An 18,976-nucleotide genomic window follows, 5' to 3' on the forward strand; every position below is an offset into this window, starting at 1 on the left:
GAAGGAAGGATCTTGGGCTCGATGCTCAATATAGGAAAAAATGTTTACAAGCTCTCAAGAAAGCTTTGTGTAATGTTTTATTATGGTAAAGTAAAATGAAAAGCCTTTAGTGGTTATGCTGCTTTTAGTCTTCAAGGATGCCACAATTGAAGATGCTCTGACATCTTCGGTTTTCATACAATACCATCTGGGTTTCCCCATTTTTGCAACCTATTTCCTACTCAAAGCCAAAAAAAAATCTATTATCAGCTCCTTAAAAGTTGAAGGTTTGGATGAAAATTAAGAAACCATTAGAACCTCAAATCGAACACAGGAATGTCATTATTCACCAAACTTAGGAGAAACACTCTCTCTTACAACTTTGATTTACTTGAGGGAAATTCTCTACCAGAAAGTTGTTAGAGCTGAAAGAGTTGCCAAGTACAAAACAATGAAGTGCAAGCCAAAGTCACTTCTAACTCCATAGAGAAGTAGGGAGAAACAGGCGCAGTACACAGGGCCCGTGGAGAATACGACTGGGTTCACAGCCCGCAGAAATCAGAGTGACGTGTATTTATGTACCTGTGCAGAACTGAATATCCATGTGAAGTGGATAGTAAGTCTGCATATAACTCTGAAAAGTATTATGACTTTTTTAAGGTCCCTTTTTCCTCCTCTACTTGCAAAACTGAGGAAGTTGCTTTATGGTCACCCAGTAGAATCTGGGTAAGTGACAACTGCATACTGTTTGGTGTCCCAGGAATGCCTGCCTGCCCGTGCAGCCACAGGAAATAGCCCTGAAGTTCATCCACATGTGGAAAGCAAGTTGTCTTGGGATCTGTTCTCTGGTAACAATGTCTATAGAGGGAGTTTGCTAGTGACATGGCAGAGGAAGAGAGATGGCGCATGTGATAGATCACCTGAGGGGCAGCGCTTTTGCCTTCCTTATTTAGAGTTCGCCCTGCCACTCCTTGGACCTCAAATGGGAACGTTTCCCAGGGAAATAACATTAGTACAGCCTCGGTTGTGTTAAAATTGCATCATCGGTTTAATCTTGAAAATACATTTGAATTCAGACGTGCATGCAAAATTGATGGTCTACCCTATGAACATTGTCCAGGAGGACCTGAAGCCTAAGTTCAAATATATAGTATCAACAGTCTTGGAAATTAAGATACAATAGAGGGCACAAATAGGCAAACAAAAATCCACAGCAGGGACACACTCCTAGCAACACATATAGGTATAGTATGGCTTCCCTTGGCTCCCTATCCACTTGACTAAAGGCTGCAAAAATTGATCTCCCAAGGCTACGGTAAGGTCATAGAAATTGATAACCCTTACAAGCAATGCTTATGTGGGTCTGTCTGTGTCTTGCAGATAGGGCACTTTGTAAATTAATCCTCCAAAGGCAAATATATTGTAAGTAGCTTGTTATCTCTAAAATACTAAATTGAAGAATACATGGGATTATATTGACAGAAATTTCATTTTCTGTAATGGGGTTTAATATATCTGGAATCTCTCCCAAAGGCTCCCAGGCTCTCTAACAGAGAAGGGTCTGTTAATGTAGGTGCAATGGACATCAAGAACAAATTTATTCACCAAAATGGATTAGGCCATGTAATCAGAGATTCTGTAATATTAATCTTTGACACTTATTGAACAGAAAGAAATACTTCTGTCTGCAAACTGGCATTCCCAGTTCTCCCCTTTCCCCAACCAGGCTGTGGGCCTTCTCTGGATTTTACTTCAAAGAGGATAAGGTTTCCCCATCATAAACACTAATCTAAAAATATTAGGACAATTAATTAGATACACTTAGTTTGAGAGGATATTGGATTTCGATACCCTTCAAATATGACACTAGCTCTGGGTGATTATATGAACTTGGCTTTCAGCACACTCACAAAGGCTACTAAATCATACTTTCCTAAAGCCTCGTTGCCATACCACCGTACATTGTCAGAATATTGTTGGCTGGTACTTGGTACGGAATCTCAGCTTCCCCCAAATCAGGAATTCACACATTTATTTAGAAACAATATTGCACAGCCCGGAGATACAGCAGGTTTTGAATAGCTTCAAAGTGGAAACATAAATAATTTCTCTTTTTCCATGGACAGAAGATAGGAGGAAACGGGAGACTACCCTCGAATGCTCAGCCCTAACAAAATAACTGCAGTTAGTTATTCACTGAATGTAAAACCTGACTGATATGTGATGGTGGATTTTCTTGTTCCATAGAAAATAGGATGATACCACTCTTTCTATCGATTATCCTAAAGAGGGGGGGAAGCCATTTATGGAGCCACAGTGAACGTGAATTAAACACTTATTTATACTACGCCTAAAATTTGTCAATTTTAAAGGCAATGGAAAACAATGCAATGTTGGGGTGTGTGTGTGTGTGTGTGTGTGTGTGTGTGTCTCTTCCATGCTAGCAAGTGCTCTCACCCATCAGTCAACCATTTACTTTCACCTTTGGATCCACAAGCCACGGGGGAAAACAGCAACAACTGGGTGTGTCTTCTTAATGCAAAACATTAGCTGCAGGTTGCCAGAGGGGGAAACAGATTGTGTGTAAACACAAAATCAAATTACTTACCAATTGTTCACTTGTAGGATGGTGAGTCCCGTGTCTTGTGCCAACTGCTTTTTCTGTTCTTCAGAAGGGTAAGGGTGCTGAAAGAGAACAAAAAAGATAGATGTGTGCACATATACTTTGGGCAGATAGTCATATCACATGTCAAGTGCAATGCTAGGGGCTAGGGATTCAATAATAAACACATATGCTCTGTAAAAAAAAAAAATGTGTGTATCAGGCAATATTTAGGCTATTTTGTCAATAGCCTAAGTGTCTAGCGAAGTCTATAATTAAAGGTAAAAATGCTGAGGTGTGTCACTCTTATTAATGGAATACTACATCATCTAATTAATGGCAGTAAAAGACAAGTCAATTACAAAGATTAGTGAAGTGTATAAATAGCTACTTAGGATACTTGCAGAACCTTGATACTGAATTTATCCTTTAAAGGTTTATTTGTTGCAAACACAGAAAAGTTTAGTATGATTTTCACTGTATTTTATAGGATTAAAATAAGGACAAGCCCTTTTTGATGATATGAAAGCATATCACCTTGACATAATATTTTCATATTTCAGAACCACGGGCTTCTAAAGCTGAACCATTTGGACCAACCACCTTAGCTGAGGTCCCCAGTAGTTAAGCACTTTGCTAGCATGACATCTTTCCCTCCAAAACACCATACTGCCAGATGCAAATATCAAAATTAAAGTAGGTGTATTTTTTTTTAACCACTAATCATTGTAGCTCTTCTGAAATGCAAACAAATGACATTCAACCAAAGTTGGTTTCCATATCTGAATGTCAACACATGCTGGGATTTGGAACACAGGCCAATACAAGGTCAAAGACCAGCATATTTTGCATGCTAAGAACAAGCCCGGCCATGTTCCTCATGAGTTAGAGTGGATAAAAAAGTATTACAGGATTAGATAATAAAATGAAATTCATACCCTCTTGAAAGAATGTTTGGAATTCTACTGAAATTAGTTTTGGCACAAATACTTTTTGTTCAGTAATGAACTATATCTAAATCTGAAATACATGTTTCTGAAGCGGGACATGGTATCCATCTATGGACACACTGGTCAGCTTGAAACTCTGCATCCCAAGAAATTCTCCCAAGATAAAAATTGTTCTGCTAGTCAACGCTCTATTCCCTTATGAATAAGAAAGGGCACCCTCAACTCTCAATTTAACTATCTGTGCCATTGGAAACTAAATTCTGGTCTATTGAATGTTAATTAACATAGCTTTTAATCTCATTAATAATGTCTGATTAGATGCTAAGAAGGCACGTTAATGACCAATTTAATGCTCTTATATGTAAGTTTAAATATGTTCTATATCTGTACATGTGGGATTCGTTTGTGGAGAGCAGAGATGTTAGCAATTTTTCCCATAAGCATTGTCTTTGATTGTCACTTAATCAATAAATACACAATTAGAATAAGGCTTTGCTTTCATGGGATATAGTGCCTTTCTCTAAAGAGCTCCAAGTATATTACAGACAGGATGGTGATTAATCCCCATTATATCCCTTTGAGGGACATAAATGGAATCTATTGTCCCTCCTGTCTTCCAGGTGAGGAAACTGGCCAGGGAAAGACACGGTCAGCAGCCACACAACTCAGTGATATTTCCTGCTTCCCTTCCAGTGTCTAAGTCTCACCATGACTGAGGGATGTGGCAAATGCCTCTCAGAATCTTCATTCTTTTTTTTTTTTAAGATTTTATTTATTTGAGAGAGAGAGTGAGAGAGCGCATGAGAGGGGAGAGAGTCAAAGGGAGAAGCAGACTCCCTACTGAGCAGAGGCCAATGTGGGACTCGATCCCAGGACTCCGGGATCATGCCCTGAGCCGAAGTCAGTCGCTTAACCACTGAGCCACCCAGGCGCCCAGAATCTTCATTCTTATGCCCGCTCCAAAACCTCCCGACTGCTTACTATGGCCTGCAAGGCATGCCACCATCCAGCTCTCCCCACCGCTCAGACTGGGTAGCCTTTTCTTCACACCCCGCCCCACCTCTCTGTCCAGCCACACAGTCCTCCTTTCTGTTCTTCCGACACACCAACCTTATCCCTACCACTCAGGCTCCTGCTCCAGGGTCACTTTCTTGGCTCAGCCCAAAGGCCAAACCTCACCCACCCAGTGTCCACCAGCCCACCTTACTGTTCTCACGTCAGGCTTTCCCTTCTTCCCTAATGGCAAAGCATCGCTCTCTGAAACACCTGCTCTGATGATTTGGGTCCTGTGGGTGTGTCTCCTCTCACACACCTAGCAACTCCAAAGTCGTGACTTTCGCATTCACCATTCTCAAAGCCCAGCCTGGCACATAATGGGAGGTCAGTAAATATCGGTGAAATAAGAAGGAGGCTACGTCCTGCCATGATACACAGATATTCTCCACTCAGATGCAACATCAAAATGTATAATAAAAATGTTTTCAACAGCCCACAGGAGGGATAAACAATCCAATTTGAGATCCACAATGCTACTTTCCTGACTTCATTCCTAACAGTGATGTCAAGTAACAGTATATAAACTTCATAATAGGCTAAGATCATAGGTGACAATCACCCTACTACTCAACATAATGCCAGTCATCCTAGGAAAATCTCATGCCTGGATACTGAGCTAAAAGCAGTTCTCTACCCTAAGGTTTAAAACATAGCTCCAGCCGCACAATACAAACCACATGAACCTCATATCCTATGAACAGATACTGAATTAGGGTTTGATATATAGAAGTTCTATGTCTACACTAGTTGAAGAATTGTATATAAGGTATACACGGCCCTATTAGATTGTAAAAATTATGCTGCCACTCACTAATTATGAGCTTTCAAACAAGGGACAACTTTTCTAATCCTCAATTTTGTCATCTGGAGTTTAAGATCCATCAAAGTTAGAGGTTACCCGGGCTTGCAATTCTTACACATTATAAGCCTGATTTTGAAAAACACAAATCTTAGCATCCAAGCTGTTGGCACTCCTTGTCATATAAAGTTGTAGACCCGTGTACACAAGTTGTTTCCAATCTGTAACGTCTTCTGTAATTTGATTATGGTTTTTCAGGTCCTGTGGAAAACTCAGTGATGTTCAATAGAGTTAATAAATATGTCAACAGTCTCACTTCACTATAGCTGGATGGCAATACCTTTTGCCCGGTCTTGTTAGTTGTGTCTTAATATGATGACCAGAACTGGATAAAAATTAATATTTATGCCATTTACCTTTAGTTACTTTGAAAATTGAAAATGGTCACAGTCATTTATTTGTGCTGTGTTTTCAAGAGTATTTTTGCATGCCTGTTTGTGTGTAAGTTTTACAACCACTCTTACAAAGCAAATGGAACTCACATTTTATTTATGCAGGTGGTGTCAGGAAAATTCTCTCTGGATCATTAAAATTACCTGAATCATTACAGCTTCAAAGAGCAATCGATGGCCCTCAAAATTTCAGCGCAAATTTAGGTTGTTTCTTCACATCATGCAGTTTCTGATTTCATAATTTAAATATCATAAAATGAGAAAGTTCTAGCCTTTTTTTCCTGTCACTTTTCATGTGATCTGATTTTAAGTAATTGGAACAAACTGTGTCTAATTTCATGCAGCATAATTGCTAGGCAGCCTCAAGCTATGGAGACCCAGCACTCTGTCTCCATTAAACAATTTTCAGTCATTCAGGATATATTTTTTCTAATAGAAATGAATGAGCCTGGATGAAATTAAATGTCACAATAATCTGGTCATTGTTAAGGGGGTGGGGGGAAAGGTGTCAACAAAATTCCCTAAACCCTTGTCTATGGCAGGGAGATGGAATTTTTTCTTTTTCTCATAGTTCTTGGCCTGCGTGTCCCACAAACTTTTAATTTCCTGAAAAAAACAAAGCAAACAAAACAAAACAAAAAAACACAAACCCATAATTGCTAGAATCACATGAAAGCTGTGACTTCAGGTAGCTAATCCACAGTTAGGCAAAAATTCACAAAGAAGCAAGCTTTTAACTGAAATCCAGTATCTTTAAATATCTTAAATCCTATGCATCTTTCCTAAATAAGCTTTTTGTGGACAGTATGAGTTATTCCTTTGTAGACTTAAAAAAAAAAAACCAGCTTGACAAAAACCCAACATGCCAGGAGCAAGACTGCTGTAAAAACATTCGAAATCCTGTTGTGTTATGCCCACAGGGCTGGTGAGGCCGTTAGAGGGGAAAAGGTAGACATCATTTTACAAAAGAGATAAAGAGATGTGCCATTTTAGGAAGAGAATGGGAAATTCCTTCCCAACCATTGCAACCAAGAGCCTGGGTCACCCCTTGCCGGTCTCCTGAACACACCTTTGCTATTAATGGCAAGGACACCCGTTTAAGGAAGATCAGGAGGTTCTTATGAAGGGAAGATGGGTTGCACTTGCCAGCTACACCAATCAACCTAATCACTTTGGGATATCAAAGCAAATTTGACCACAGTCCAATAGGTAGTGACAAGAGACCTCGCCTTTGTTGTGTACATTAGCCTCATGCCATTATCTCTTAAAAGCTTAATTATTTGCAAACAATTGATCAAGATGGGAATTTGAGAAAGGATATGCAGGGGCCACTGGGAGAACTGCAACGCATTAAGAGAGCAAACAAAATTACCTTTAGATCTTACAATCAGAATTAACGATTGAGACGGGACAGCTAGGCTGGGCAGTAGCTGCAAGCGCTCTTTCCCGAGTGTTTCCCATTTGATCTGCATTAACACCTCAGGAATGAGTGAAAGCCATAAAACAGTGATTATGTCAGGGTAGAGCTGACCCTCCCTTCCAGCACTAGCCCGGCACACGTGTATTAGGCTGGCTTCGCTGGGGAGAGAAGAGATGATGGACTCCATGGGAAAAGCAGTGGCTTGGGGGGGTGGGGGGAATGGGACCCCAACCACAGGGAATAGCTCACAATCTGATCATCCTGATTTCAATAATCAACACCCTGACTTCTCCTTTCCGGGTAAGTCTCCTGCTGAAAGAGAAACAGTTTGTCCCTCTTTGTGTCTCTGGCTCCGAAGTGCGACTTCTAATAATGAGCTCGTACAGCAGTGATTGCTTAATAACCCCATCAAAGAATAAACTGATCCCTGGAGTATGCGGCCTGTGTAAGAGAAATGGTTAAAGAATGTCAAGAAAATCTAAAAATAGCCTACATAAAAGTGAAGTCGGAACTGTCATTTTATCAGCCCCAAAGAATAGAAGGTGACAGAAAGAAAATGGCAACGTGCTAAAGAAAGTTATCTCTGCACAATTTCGATTTTATTTCTTGAGGTTGGGATGGGGCGGGGTGCTGATGCCAGTTATCTGGTATTTACAAGTTTACAGTACATGGGAAGAAAACTTATTTACTTAAACAATCAAGAAGACCATTTCAGATGAGCATCCATGACCAAAGGAAAAACTCTTCAGTACACACAGATGGAAAATGTCCAGTCTTATATCTTAACGATATCCTTGACCAAATGTACGCCTTTCATCAAATTTTCCACCCCTGACTGCAAATGTGGATGCCAAGACAGTGATGAACTTTATCTTATCTACCCTGGTAACCAAGTTTCAATAACGTTCCCTCCTTCCCTGCCTTGCCCACTCTAACAGCACATTGTAATGGCAGCAGAAAATTTGAAAATAATCCTGTACAGAGCTCACTGGTGAGATAATGGAAGGCTACGCTGCCCCTTCTCAAGCCTCAGATTAGTAATTTCTTGTGACACAGAACTGCCTCTATACCGAAACTGCAAAACAGCTATAACAAAGCAATAGAGGTGGAAGCAATTTTCAAGCAAAATGTTACACGCTATACTTTAAAAGGTATGGGAATAGGTACCGTGGGAGCTGATCTAACAGGAGGAATTATGGCAACTGTCCAATATATCCCTTATCAAGGCAATGTTCTGTTGCTTGGCTGAATATGTTGGAAGAACAATTTCGGAACTTCTTTTATCCTTTTTCCTCCAGCCCTTTGCCTCCTCCACAGCTAAGTTTAATGCATTAATATAAGTTGACCTTGAGCTAAACTCTGGTATGTGATGGAGAGATACTCCCTTTAAAGTAAAAAAAAAAAAAAAAAGCTACCATATGGCTTTTAACCGTTAGATCTCTGTGTTCTTTTCAAACTTCTACGGAGTTTTTGACACTAAGAATATCATGGATCTGAATTAAAATAACTAGCTATATATCTGGCCTCTCAGAAGACAAGCAGAAACTTGCTAACCAAATGTATTTATATTTGCTTAATGTAATTTTTTTGCCTACAAAAACTTCTCCCACTTTAAATAAACTTGCAGCCATTTTCCCCTTATGCATTGACTATGAATAGCTTACACTGCGACAATTACGTTGATCTAGGATACTTTTTTCCTTTAAAAAAAATCCATCATGCTTCCTTATTGTCTTTCAGCTTTATGAATTAGTTTTACTGTTTCAGTGAATGCTTTTTTGTCTTTTGACTGCACATTATCAAAGAGACACTTTGTGCTTCCATTTGCATTACAAAAGCTGGGTACTGCGCAGTGGAAGAACAGAGCCTGAATGCATAGTAGTTGAGTCCTGCATCCTCACTCCTGCTGGAATCAAAAGAAGAAGGGTGCTGTCAGTGCTGGCTAAGAAGCCAAGAATGTTTGGAGCATCATCAGTGAAGTCACAGGACTTTGACCTGCTTTTTAATTCTCCACCAATGCTCGTGGATTGCCTAGCTGCTCCGATTAAACGTGCTCCATTGATTGCTCGCACTTGCTTTTTCTGAAGCCTCATCAAGCCGTTTTCCAGACCACCCCTCTCATTTCTTGTCTCTCTAGCAGCAGTAGAAGTTGCTAGTGGAGTTATGCAAGTAGGGAAGTCAGGTAGAAATCTCTAAACTTGATCTTATCACATGAAAATGACAGAAGCGTGGCAGGAGAAGTTGAACACTGGGTAATATTTCATAGCAATCTTTACTTTTGCACTAATGAGACTATCTTTATAATACACAGCAGTGAAAACATTGTTTTATAGTCAATTATAAGAGGCCAAGACTACACTACCTTGCCTGGCTCATCTCTCTGACCTTTTAATTTCTTGTAAATATCAAATAAATACAACATAAAAACACTAAATAAAAAAACCAAATACTTATAGTAAGGGATTTCATAGTCCCTCATGTTGGGGATTTTTTAAAGTTGCTTGCAATTCTGTAACAATGACAATGTTTTAGATCTATTCTCTATTAGCTCTCTCTATATATGTTATGGGAGGATTTTTAAGTGTATGCATTAAAGCAAAAAACTTAGACTGTAAATTAGCAATTACTTATATCCTCCTCCTAAAAGTATTAAAATTCATGAAGAGTGCTAAAATTATTTTGAACAGTTATGATTATTAATGAACTCCCTGAATATTGATTCTCTCAGTAAAAGACCATGGCTATAAAAGGAAACACAAAAAGGCCAATAAGAAAAACAGGGTGGGAGGAGTAGGGGCTCAGGGGTGGGGATGGGGGAGAAAAGTCATGCTTCATTTTTGTGCCCCCTTGGAATCATTTAAAATCATAGCTCTTTGATTTGAACTCTTACCGTTTGTCAGTAGGACAAACGCCCTACATTAGTATTACTGCCTGTGCTCTTGGCGACCCCTATGAGTAGGGACTATTGCTTGGCTCCATTTCACAGATGAGGAAGGTGAGGTTTGGCTAGGTCAAAAAAAAAAAAAAAAAACCCGCACGCTAGCTCTCAGGTACTTAGTTCTGGGGCCAGGTCTGCCCTCCCCTGAGTTTTTCCACTTGGTTGCACTCCCACAGATGTTTCTTTCCCAGACTCCATTCCCTATTTTAAGCTACATTTTAAAACCAAACACATATTATAATGGAGTATGAACTAAGTTCTTAATTGTGGCGAGCCGTGACTGAATGTTCCTCTGCATTTTAACAGCCGTGAACCCAGGAGAGCGTTGCTGTTCTTCTCCTCACCACCCCCACCTGCAGGCCCACTGCTTCTGCCCCAGAGGGAGGCAAACAACAAGGGGCAGACTTGGAGCCCTGGAGTGACAGGTAATTCCCCAGAACCTTATCCCACATTTTCCCTCCAGCATCCATCTAAAGGGACTTTGTTAATAGTAGCTCAGTAGTATTAGTAAGAGTAGTAGAAGCAGTAACGATAACACGAATTAGGGAATGAGGCTGTACCAGGCATTGTTCCAAATGCTTCACGTGAATTAACTCCTGCAATCCTCACAAAACCTTATGAGGTAGGCACAACTATTATACCCATTTTATAGATGAGGAGACTTGGGCACAAAATGGACAAAGAACTTTCTCAAGTGCACACAGCTGGCTAAGTAGTAGAACTGGGATTCGAAACTCGGTGGTAAGGTACAAGTTGGGAAAACTCACTTCCAAACTATTTTGTATTTTAAATGACGGGTGGAAAATCCCACTCCTCCCTGATGAGTTAATCATGAATATACATGATGATTACTACTCATTTTATGAATAAGCTATTATCTTAAGGTGTGTCTGTGTCTTTTATTTCTACAACTCAGTTCTGTTAATGGAAGCAGTAGCAGATTTTGCTACAAGATACAAAACTCAGTGTAAGTAATACATCTCTCACTTTATTAGTGCTTGTAACATTGCTTATAAATACAGGAATGAGGGTGGGTCATATACAAGAACACTCTGTAAGGGTCACAGAAAAAATGCCTGCTATTCCATACAACTCCACTACAGTATACCTTAAATTGTCTGCTTTGAAATAAATTGTTGTATCTGTTTGGGGTTTTGGGTTTTGTTTTGTTTTGTTTTTTTTGCCAATTGCTTTCATTTTTTATTTGATTCTTAATCAAATGTGAGTTAAATGACATTTGGAATCATTACATTTTAGATTACTAATAAAAACACACAAATGATATTCTCATTCATGTTGCAACTAGCCCTGTTCTGTGTGCCCAATAAATATCTGTTGTATGAATGAATGAGCGCAATTGAAGTCAGGGACACCCAAAATGCCTCAACTAGCATTTATAAGTAGATGGCTTCAGGTAAACACGAGAAAACTAGCAGCCTTCTTTCAACAAATATGCATCCTTCTCACTCAGTTCTATAAATCCCAAACCAGTACTGCTTTTATTTACTTTATTTAAGTGACATCTATGCAATGCTTACACTGTGCCAGGCAATGTTCTCAGTGCTTTACAAGTATTCACTCATTTAGTCTGTGTAACAAGCCTAGGAGGCATTTTTTTTTCCTTTACGTTACAGATGAGGAAACTGAGGCACGGAGTCTGTTACTTGCAATTTGGATGGAGCTCTAAGCAGTCTAGTCCCGCAGCGTATGCTCCTAATTACTGTTATTCTAGTAGTCTTTCTCAGCTATAATTGCCCCCAAAGTTTCTCCAGAATCCACTCTAAGTTGTTGTTGGGTTTGTCACAAAATTTCCCTTCCCCCTCTCCAACTGCTATGTAATGAAATTCAAGTTCTCCATCTTCTGGAGCTCAGAACCGGGCTGAAGAAAGGATAAAGGAGATTGCTTTCCCAAAAAGTTCACCCTAAGAGATAAAACAAAACAATGGCACACCATCCCAGGCCACCTTTTTTTGGAAAAAAAGAAAAGTTCACGACCGATTTTTACCATAAACTCCAAGAAAGTGATCTTTTCCATCTACATAAAGCTCATCTCTACTACTTCAGAGAGCATGCCAGCTAAGAAGAGACCTATCCCCAACCTGAGGAACACTTTTCCACTTTAAAAAATACAAAAGAAATGTTTTGAAAGCATGAAGGGAAAAGACAAGGAGGATGAGACACAATGACGCCATTTTGGGATGAGTCTGTTGACCGTAATCAGTAATCATTATTGCTTTTACAGATGCCCTGTCCAGCATTAAATATTCAGGAAAAATCCTTGCATAAAGAATAAAATATCCAGAAGGTCCAAATGGTATATTTGGTGAGAAGATTTTTGAGAGAGAGAAGAGAGAGAGTACTAGAGATAGGGAGAGAGAGATGAAGATTTTGTGCTGCTCCCAATATGACTAAAGACCCCGGAACTGGTACTCATTCTCTAGTGCTAATTTTCCCACTTAAATTACAGTGATGGTGTAGCCTCATCTCATTAGAGATCATTGTCCCCAGTAGACAGTTGTGTTTATGGGGGACTCTGGCTGTTCCACACCTGCTGATCAGGTTGCTATGTGATCAAGGCTGCATACAAACAGCAACTCGAGCTTGCTGGACTGCGACTGATGAGCCCGGGCTAATTCAGGGGTGATTATGTAGTTTACTGGACCACTAAACCTCTTTAAGCTTGTAATTACTGCCTATTTGAGTAAAGAACATTCAAAAGCAATTCACTGCATCATGCCTGCCACAGCTGGAAGCAGGCTGCCAGCAGTCTGTGGGGACATTAAAATCTACAGGGACGTGGATGGAAGCCCAGCTAGCAGACTCCGAGGCCAAGGCTGTGCACATTCCCGCTCACCTCTCCTGACCAAGCTTACCATTAAAGGTGCAATGAAAACTATAGAACAGCCATAAAGATGACAAATAATGGAATCTAATGGTACAAACTACATCTTAATGATCCCCCCCTTTGTAAAGCTAAAATTTAAAAAGTCTTTTCAAATGTCAAAGAGAGAGAGAGAGCAAGAGCACGTGTGCTTCAAATAATATACACTGCTGAGATTTACTGTGTACTTGCTAAAGGTTCCATCCAAAAAAATACGAGCTTGAAAACAAAATACCCACCGTTTATGCTTTCTAAAAGAATCAAGATGTATAGTCATTTTAGATCTCTTCCACCCACTTAGCTGCTGTGTTTATAACCTTAGCTGGGAAAATATTGTTTCGCTAGTTGATTGACATCCTCTAAAATCACATGTGTAATTTTTGCTGTTAATGAATTAAAATGCCGCTCCGACACCTGAGTGAAATTTACTTTCAAGAGTCAAAGAAGATTTAAGAAAAAAAAATATATCAGTATTTATCAATGTTCTCATTTTCTTCTGCTGTCACCTTAACAACTGCAGTTCTTTTGTATAACAAAAGTGTAAAACATGCTTTGCATTGCTGCGGGTATAATTATTACTTGTCTCTAAGTAACAAAAAAAGACTGGAACTTAATGAAGGGGGATTAAGTTAATTTCTTTTTTAGCTAACAGTTTCCTGTCTCTTAAAATGTAGACCTTGGTGAATATAATGTTCAGGGAAGGAAAATTAAGCTTTTTACTTCACTAAAATCTCCACTTTGGAATATTGATATTAAAATATTAAGATGATGTTTATTCTTTAAAAGTATGTAAATTTGGTCTTAAATAAAGCCACAGAAATCCTCTCTGACTACTGCATCCAAAGTCCACAGATCCAGGGGGTTTATGTGTTATCTAGACATCATTCCTATTAATATTCATTAGGTGGGTCTGCTTGCATTTTTATAAGCTGTGAGAGAGGCAAAAGAAACAATCAGAATTCTTTAACACACAGGCATTATCAATTCAACATATGCCAAATAGCAGCGCACCCAGATCTGAAGTTAAGATTCAAATGCAATTTACCTTTACTAAGCTAATTTTCATGAAAACTCTTTTCCCTTCACCCACTGTAGTCTGAGCTATTTAATTATGTCTATTCTCTGTAACATACACTTCAATTTTTAATTTAAGAGATTATTCAGCACTATACTTTATCTTGGTTAACAACAAAACCCTTATCTTGCAATCAAACTAAAGAGAATTTCCCCTTAAGAAAAAAAAAAAAGAAAACCCTAAAAACTTCAAATTGTTTTAGTAATAAGATTACCTTTATCTTTATGAACCTTCTCAAGCAAACCCTTTCTAACTTCCCAAAACATTTACTTGATGTGAATTCCCTGCCTGTCTCCAGAGTAGATTATAGAAGAGGGAAGAGTCTTAGCCAAAATTGGGGCCGATCCCCAGTATTTGTTGCACAAATTATGCTTTCTCAGTTGTTCAATCTAACCGGAGAGAGAAATGCTAGCATGCTGTGGGGCGTATTTCTGGGGGGCTTCTCACAGATCTCACAGATGTTCATGGAACCTCTTAGGTGAGCCAGACCTGTCATCAGCAACATTGCACGACAGAGTTGGCAGAAATAAAGGTAATCAATGAAAGTTAACTTGAAGGCCAGTTTGGGGCTTTTATTATTTTTTTGAGACTTTGAGTTTAGGTGATCCTTTATTTCCCTTATATTTGTATAACACTTTACATTTTCTTTTTTTTTTTAAGATTTTATTTATTTATTTGACAGAGAGACACAGTGAGAGAGGGAACACAAGAGGGGGAGTGGGAGAGGGAGAGACAGGCTTCCCGCTGAGCAGGGAGCCCGATGCGGGGCTGGATCCCAAGACCCTGGGGTCATGACCCAAGCCAAAGGCAGACGCTTAACGACTGAGCCACCCAGGCACCCCAACACTTTACATTTTCAAAGGCCTTTCATTATATTTTACCAAATTTGAGCCTTGCAATTCTCAGCCAAGTCTGGAAGGACAGATCATGTTTGTTGCCTCCATTCCATAGAGAAAAAACAAAACCCAAAGGGGACACATGGCAGGTGATGTGGCCAGGAAGCTGTAGCTCTTGGATCTGGAGCCCAAGCCTCCTGTATTTCCAGCTAGTTGTCTTTATACTCTATGGAAGCTCAAAGTTTACCTTATGAATGATAAAATAGCTACAACCACATCTGTCAGAAATCCACCATGAGTTAGTGGACCCAGGCTCTGTTTTAATGTGAAAATGGGCATTGTTCTCTACCCAGGATGAAACAAAGAACTCAAGCTAAAACCAGACAAACAGAACACCTTTGAAATTGGCTGTCATCATTTCTAACAAAACTTATATAAGTAATCTAACTACTAATGCTAAAAAAGTCTTACATAATGGTATTTGCCCCTTCTAGAGCAGATTTTTTAGGAAAGAAACAGCCTTACCCAATGACTGGGTAGTCTGTTCCTCTTTGAAACAGCTAGAAAGTAGTGTTTTATTTATTGTGTCTTTCTTTGTCCTTTCATGTGTGACATAGCTTGCTAATTACATATACAAGAGGCCTCATTTCCCCCTTCCTAAGTCACTTGCTAAGAGAATTTAGACCTATGTGCAACCCATGGAGCATAGGAGAGTGGCCATTAGGTCCGTTTCTGCTTCAGTGATATGGTTACACATTGACAAAGGCAAATCAAAAGGAAAACATCTTAAGAGTTATTGGTTTCAAGAGGTGCAGTTAGGTGCACTGATTTAGTTAAATAACTGAAAGTTAAGTCCTGGAACCCACACTAACTGTGTGAGTTTGATCAAAGCATTTCAGTCCTTGGAGCCTCAGCTTCCTTGCTGGTCAAATGAGCCTGACAAAATGTCGGTCAAATGGTGGCAGTCAGATGGGACAACATACGCCAAATTGCTCAGCATAGTGTCTAGCATGTATCTAGCACTTAGTCAACAGTAGCTGAATCTGCAGTGACCCTGAAACTTGGGCTAATCTATGTAAACATACATAAAATATATATAATTCTCAATTTGTAGGGAAAAAGATCAGACTAGGTAATTCTAGTAATTTTTTTTTTCCCCTAGTGCTAAGTCAGGCTTTTTTTTTCTTTCCTCTAGAATTTAAATTAGATTTTAATGTTTTCCTGCAATTATCTTTATTTGGACAAACTCACTTCCAAAATATCTAAAGGCAGGGCCATCTTCAAAGGCAATCACACAGGGCCCCCCACATAGAAGGGCCCCACACCTGGTTTAATGTGTGGTTGTCACCATCTGGAAATTCTTCATAATTTTTATTTTTTTATTTTAATTTTTTAATTTTTAAAAAAGATTTATTTATTTATTTTAGAGAGCGAGATCACAGCAGGAGGGGCAGAGAAAGAGGGAGAGAGAATCTCAGGCAGACTCCACACTGAGCATGGAGCCTGGCACGGGGCTCCATCTCACAAACCTGAGATCATGACCTGAGCCAAAATCAAGAGTCAGATGCTCAAGAGCCACCCAGATGCCCCCTTTTTCTTTTTTTGAAATTCTTCATAATTTTTAAAGAAGCCCTGTATTTTCAATTTGCACAGTTTATGTGAAGAATATTTACATTCTCCACAATTCATATAGCTGGTCCTGCTAAAAGGAAAAGAGGTTATGTTTTCCCTATCAGATGTTTTATACTCAGCTATTACCCCTCTTGAATTTATTTGAGCTTCACTGAAGTAAATAAATAATTACTCTGTTCTTACTTGAAGAGTGTAAAAAAGAAAACACTGAAAAAGCAAGATACAGGAGGCAAAATTGACAGTGTGTAGATGTGCTCAGGCCTCAGATGAGTAAGGACACTTAAATGACCCTCCAGTGGCCTTCAAAGGTTCACACACTCCTGTAAGTGCCTAAATCACCCTCGGGGACCGACTGAGGCACCGAGAAAATATTCCATATTATAAAGTCTATGGAGGAAAAAAAATCAATAATCCGGAACCTTCAAGGTGTGAGGCCCATTCCGGCTCCCTGGACTTAGGGATGTGGAGAGTCTTTGTCTTTCGGTGGCTGTAAGTCAGAAGTGGCAATTTGCCCACCTTCCTTGGCAGGGGATGAGTGCCACATTTGGCAGAAAAGTGTGCTCTCGAGAAAAGGGAGCGGAGAATCTTTTGGCCTGGGCTACAGCTAGGATAGATCAAGAGTGAGAACTCGCCCTTGCATGCCAACCAAATGCCGCTGTAATTAAAAACAAACCTTTAGAAATAAAGTATTTGGAAATTATTTCACTTCCAGCTCATTCACAATATGAGCTCATCAATAGTTACAATTAATTAATTTGGTTGCAGGATTTGGGGGAGGGGGCAGTGGGTAGGAAATGCTCTCATTTTTTCAGCCTTTTTAAACAGAATTTGACTTTGATGTAAGGAGGTCCTTACAAGGAATATATAAATAAGCACAGTAAGGAGAGAAATATATGTAATAAGGCATAAAGTTTCAGAAACCCCCAGCACATTTGGATCTGCACCTTACACCTAAGATGGCAGCACTGATTTATAAAATGCAAAATTCCATCATTTTGATGATGCCAAATGATGCACTTGACTATTATATGCGTATATTTTGTTTAATGGCTTCATTTATTTTAATAACAAAGGGAAACTAGATTTTACAGATGAAAGCTTTTTTTGCATGGCTCCAATGCAACTGGGATTTTTAAAAAGTCTGTGATGTTAACCAGTAAGTGATAATGCCTGCTCTCAGGAGCCCTATTTTATGACATTTTACACCGTGGAAACCTACACTGAGTAACAACCACCAGAGTACCCCAATCCTAAGAAAGCACAACTGGGGTAAGTGTCAGAGGCCTCTTGACTGTTCCATGTATCTTTTCTCTGAATGGATACATGTTCACTAAAGTGTTGGCTGTGGAATTACTGGAGCAATGAGATTAACTCACCAAAGATTTGTTATAAATGAGGCAGGAAAGTGCTGTTCATGTGATTTCAGGGATAAGAAAATAATTGCATAGACCTTTTTCCCTCCATTCAGAAATCTGCCTACAGGGTTTAATATTTTGTGGAGAATCGAAAAAATAAATCACAGCAAGTAACTTCAGTTTAATTCTTGTTTGATTTCTTCATTACACTGCATATCTATGGTGAATCAGGAAACCAGAAATTCATCAAAACCAATTCCCATAGGAACAAAAGACACACCACCTCAGAACCTTCCCGTCAGCCACCAAAACGTCCCCATTTATTGAGAATGCATAGCTGATTTCAGAAGAAAGAAAGAAAGAAAGAGGAAAGAAAGAAAGAAAGAAAGAAAGAAAGAAAGAAAGAAAGAAAGAGGAAAGAAAGAAAGAAAGAAAGAAAGAAAGAAAGAAAGAAAGAAAGAAAGAGGAAGGAAGGAAGGAAAGAAAGAAGAAAGAAAGAAAGAAAAAGAAAGAAAGAAAGAAAAAGAAAGAAAGAAAGAAAGAAAGAAAGAAAGAAAGAAAGAAAGAAAGAAAGAAAGAAAGAAAGAAAGAAAGAAAGACAAAGAAAGGAGACATTTGGCCCACCCAAAATCCTGGTGAGATGACACAAACTGAGAGTCGGCAGTGGTGTATTTTTACTGACAGCCATACCACAAAACTCTAGAACACGGCAGATGAAACTTGCCAGCCACACACAGGATGTGGAGTGATTTTATAGACACTATCTTGGCCCAAGATGGCAGCTTGAGATTAATGGCTGCGTCATCCTTGGCCCTGCTGCAGTCAGGCCTGGGGTCTGATCCTGACACACAGAGCCTTCATCTGCAGCCAATCAGCAGATGTAAGCACATAGGCCCTGTCAGGTTGACATATCATTCCTTCGACAATGTCAGCGAGTATTAATGTTCAATTATCTGTCCTAGAAATGACCCTTGCCTTTATGCATTGTGTAACTGCGCGCA

General features: G+C 39.4%; 1 protein-coding gene across 3 annotated transcripts in view; it reads right to left on the reverse strand.

Annotated features, from left to right (window-relative positions):
• Positions 1-18,976, reverse strand: part of MEIS1 (Meis homeobox 1) — a 132,124-nt gene that overhangs the window by 20,675 nt on the left and 92,473 nt on the right. For all 3 annotated transcript variants that reach the window (XM_088026501.1, XM_028116357.1, XM_028116360.1), the window contains one exon: positions 2,588-2,664. In XM_088026501.1, the coding sequence (XP_087882627.1) occupies positions 2,588-2,664 (77 nt within the window). The remainder of the gene's footprint in view (positions 1-2,587; positions 2,665-18,976) is intronic.

Source organism: Eumetopias jubatus, unplaced genomic scaffold, assembly GCF_037043125.1.
Source record: "Eumetopias jubatus isolate StellerSeaLion01/CBP00866 unplaced genomic scaffold, mEumJub1_p1.0 scaffold_9, whole genome shotgun sequence".
Taxonomy (NCBI): Eukaryota; Metazoa; Chordata; class Mammalia; order Carnivora; family Otariidae; genus Eumetopias; species Eumetopias jubatus.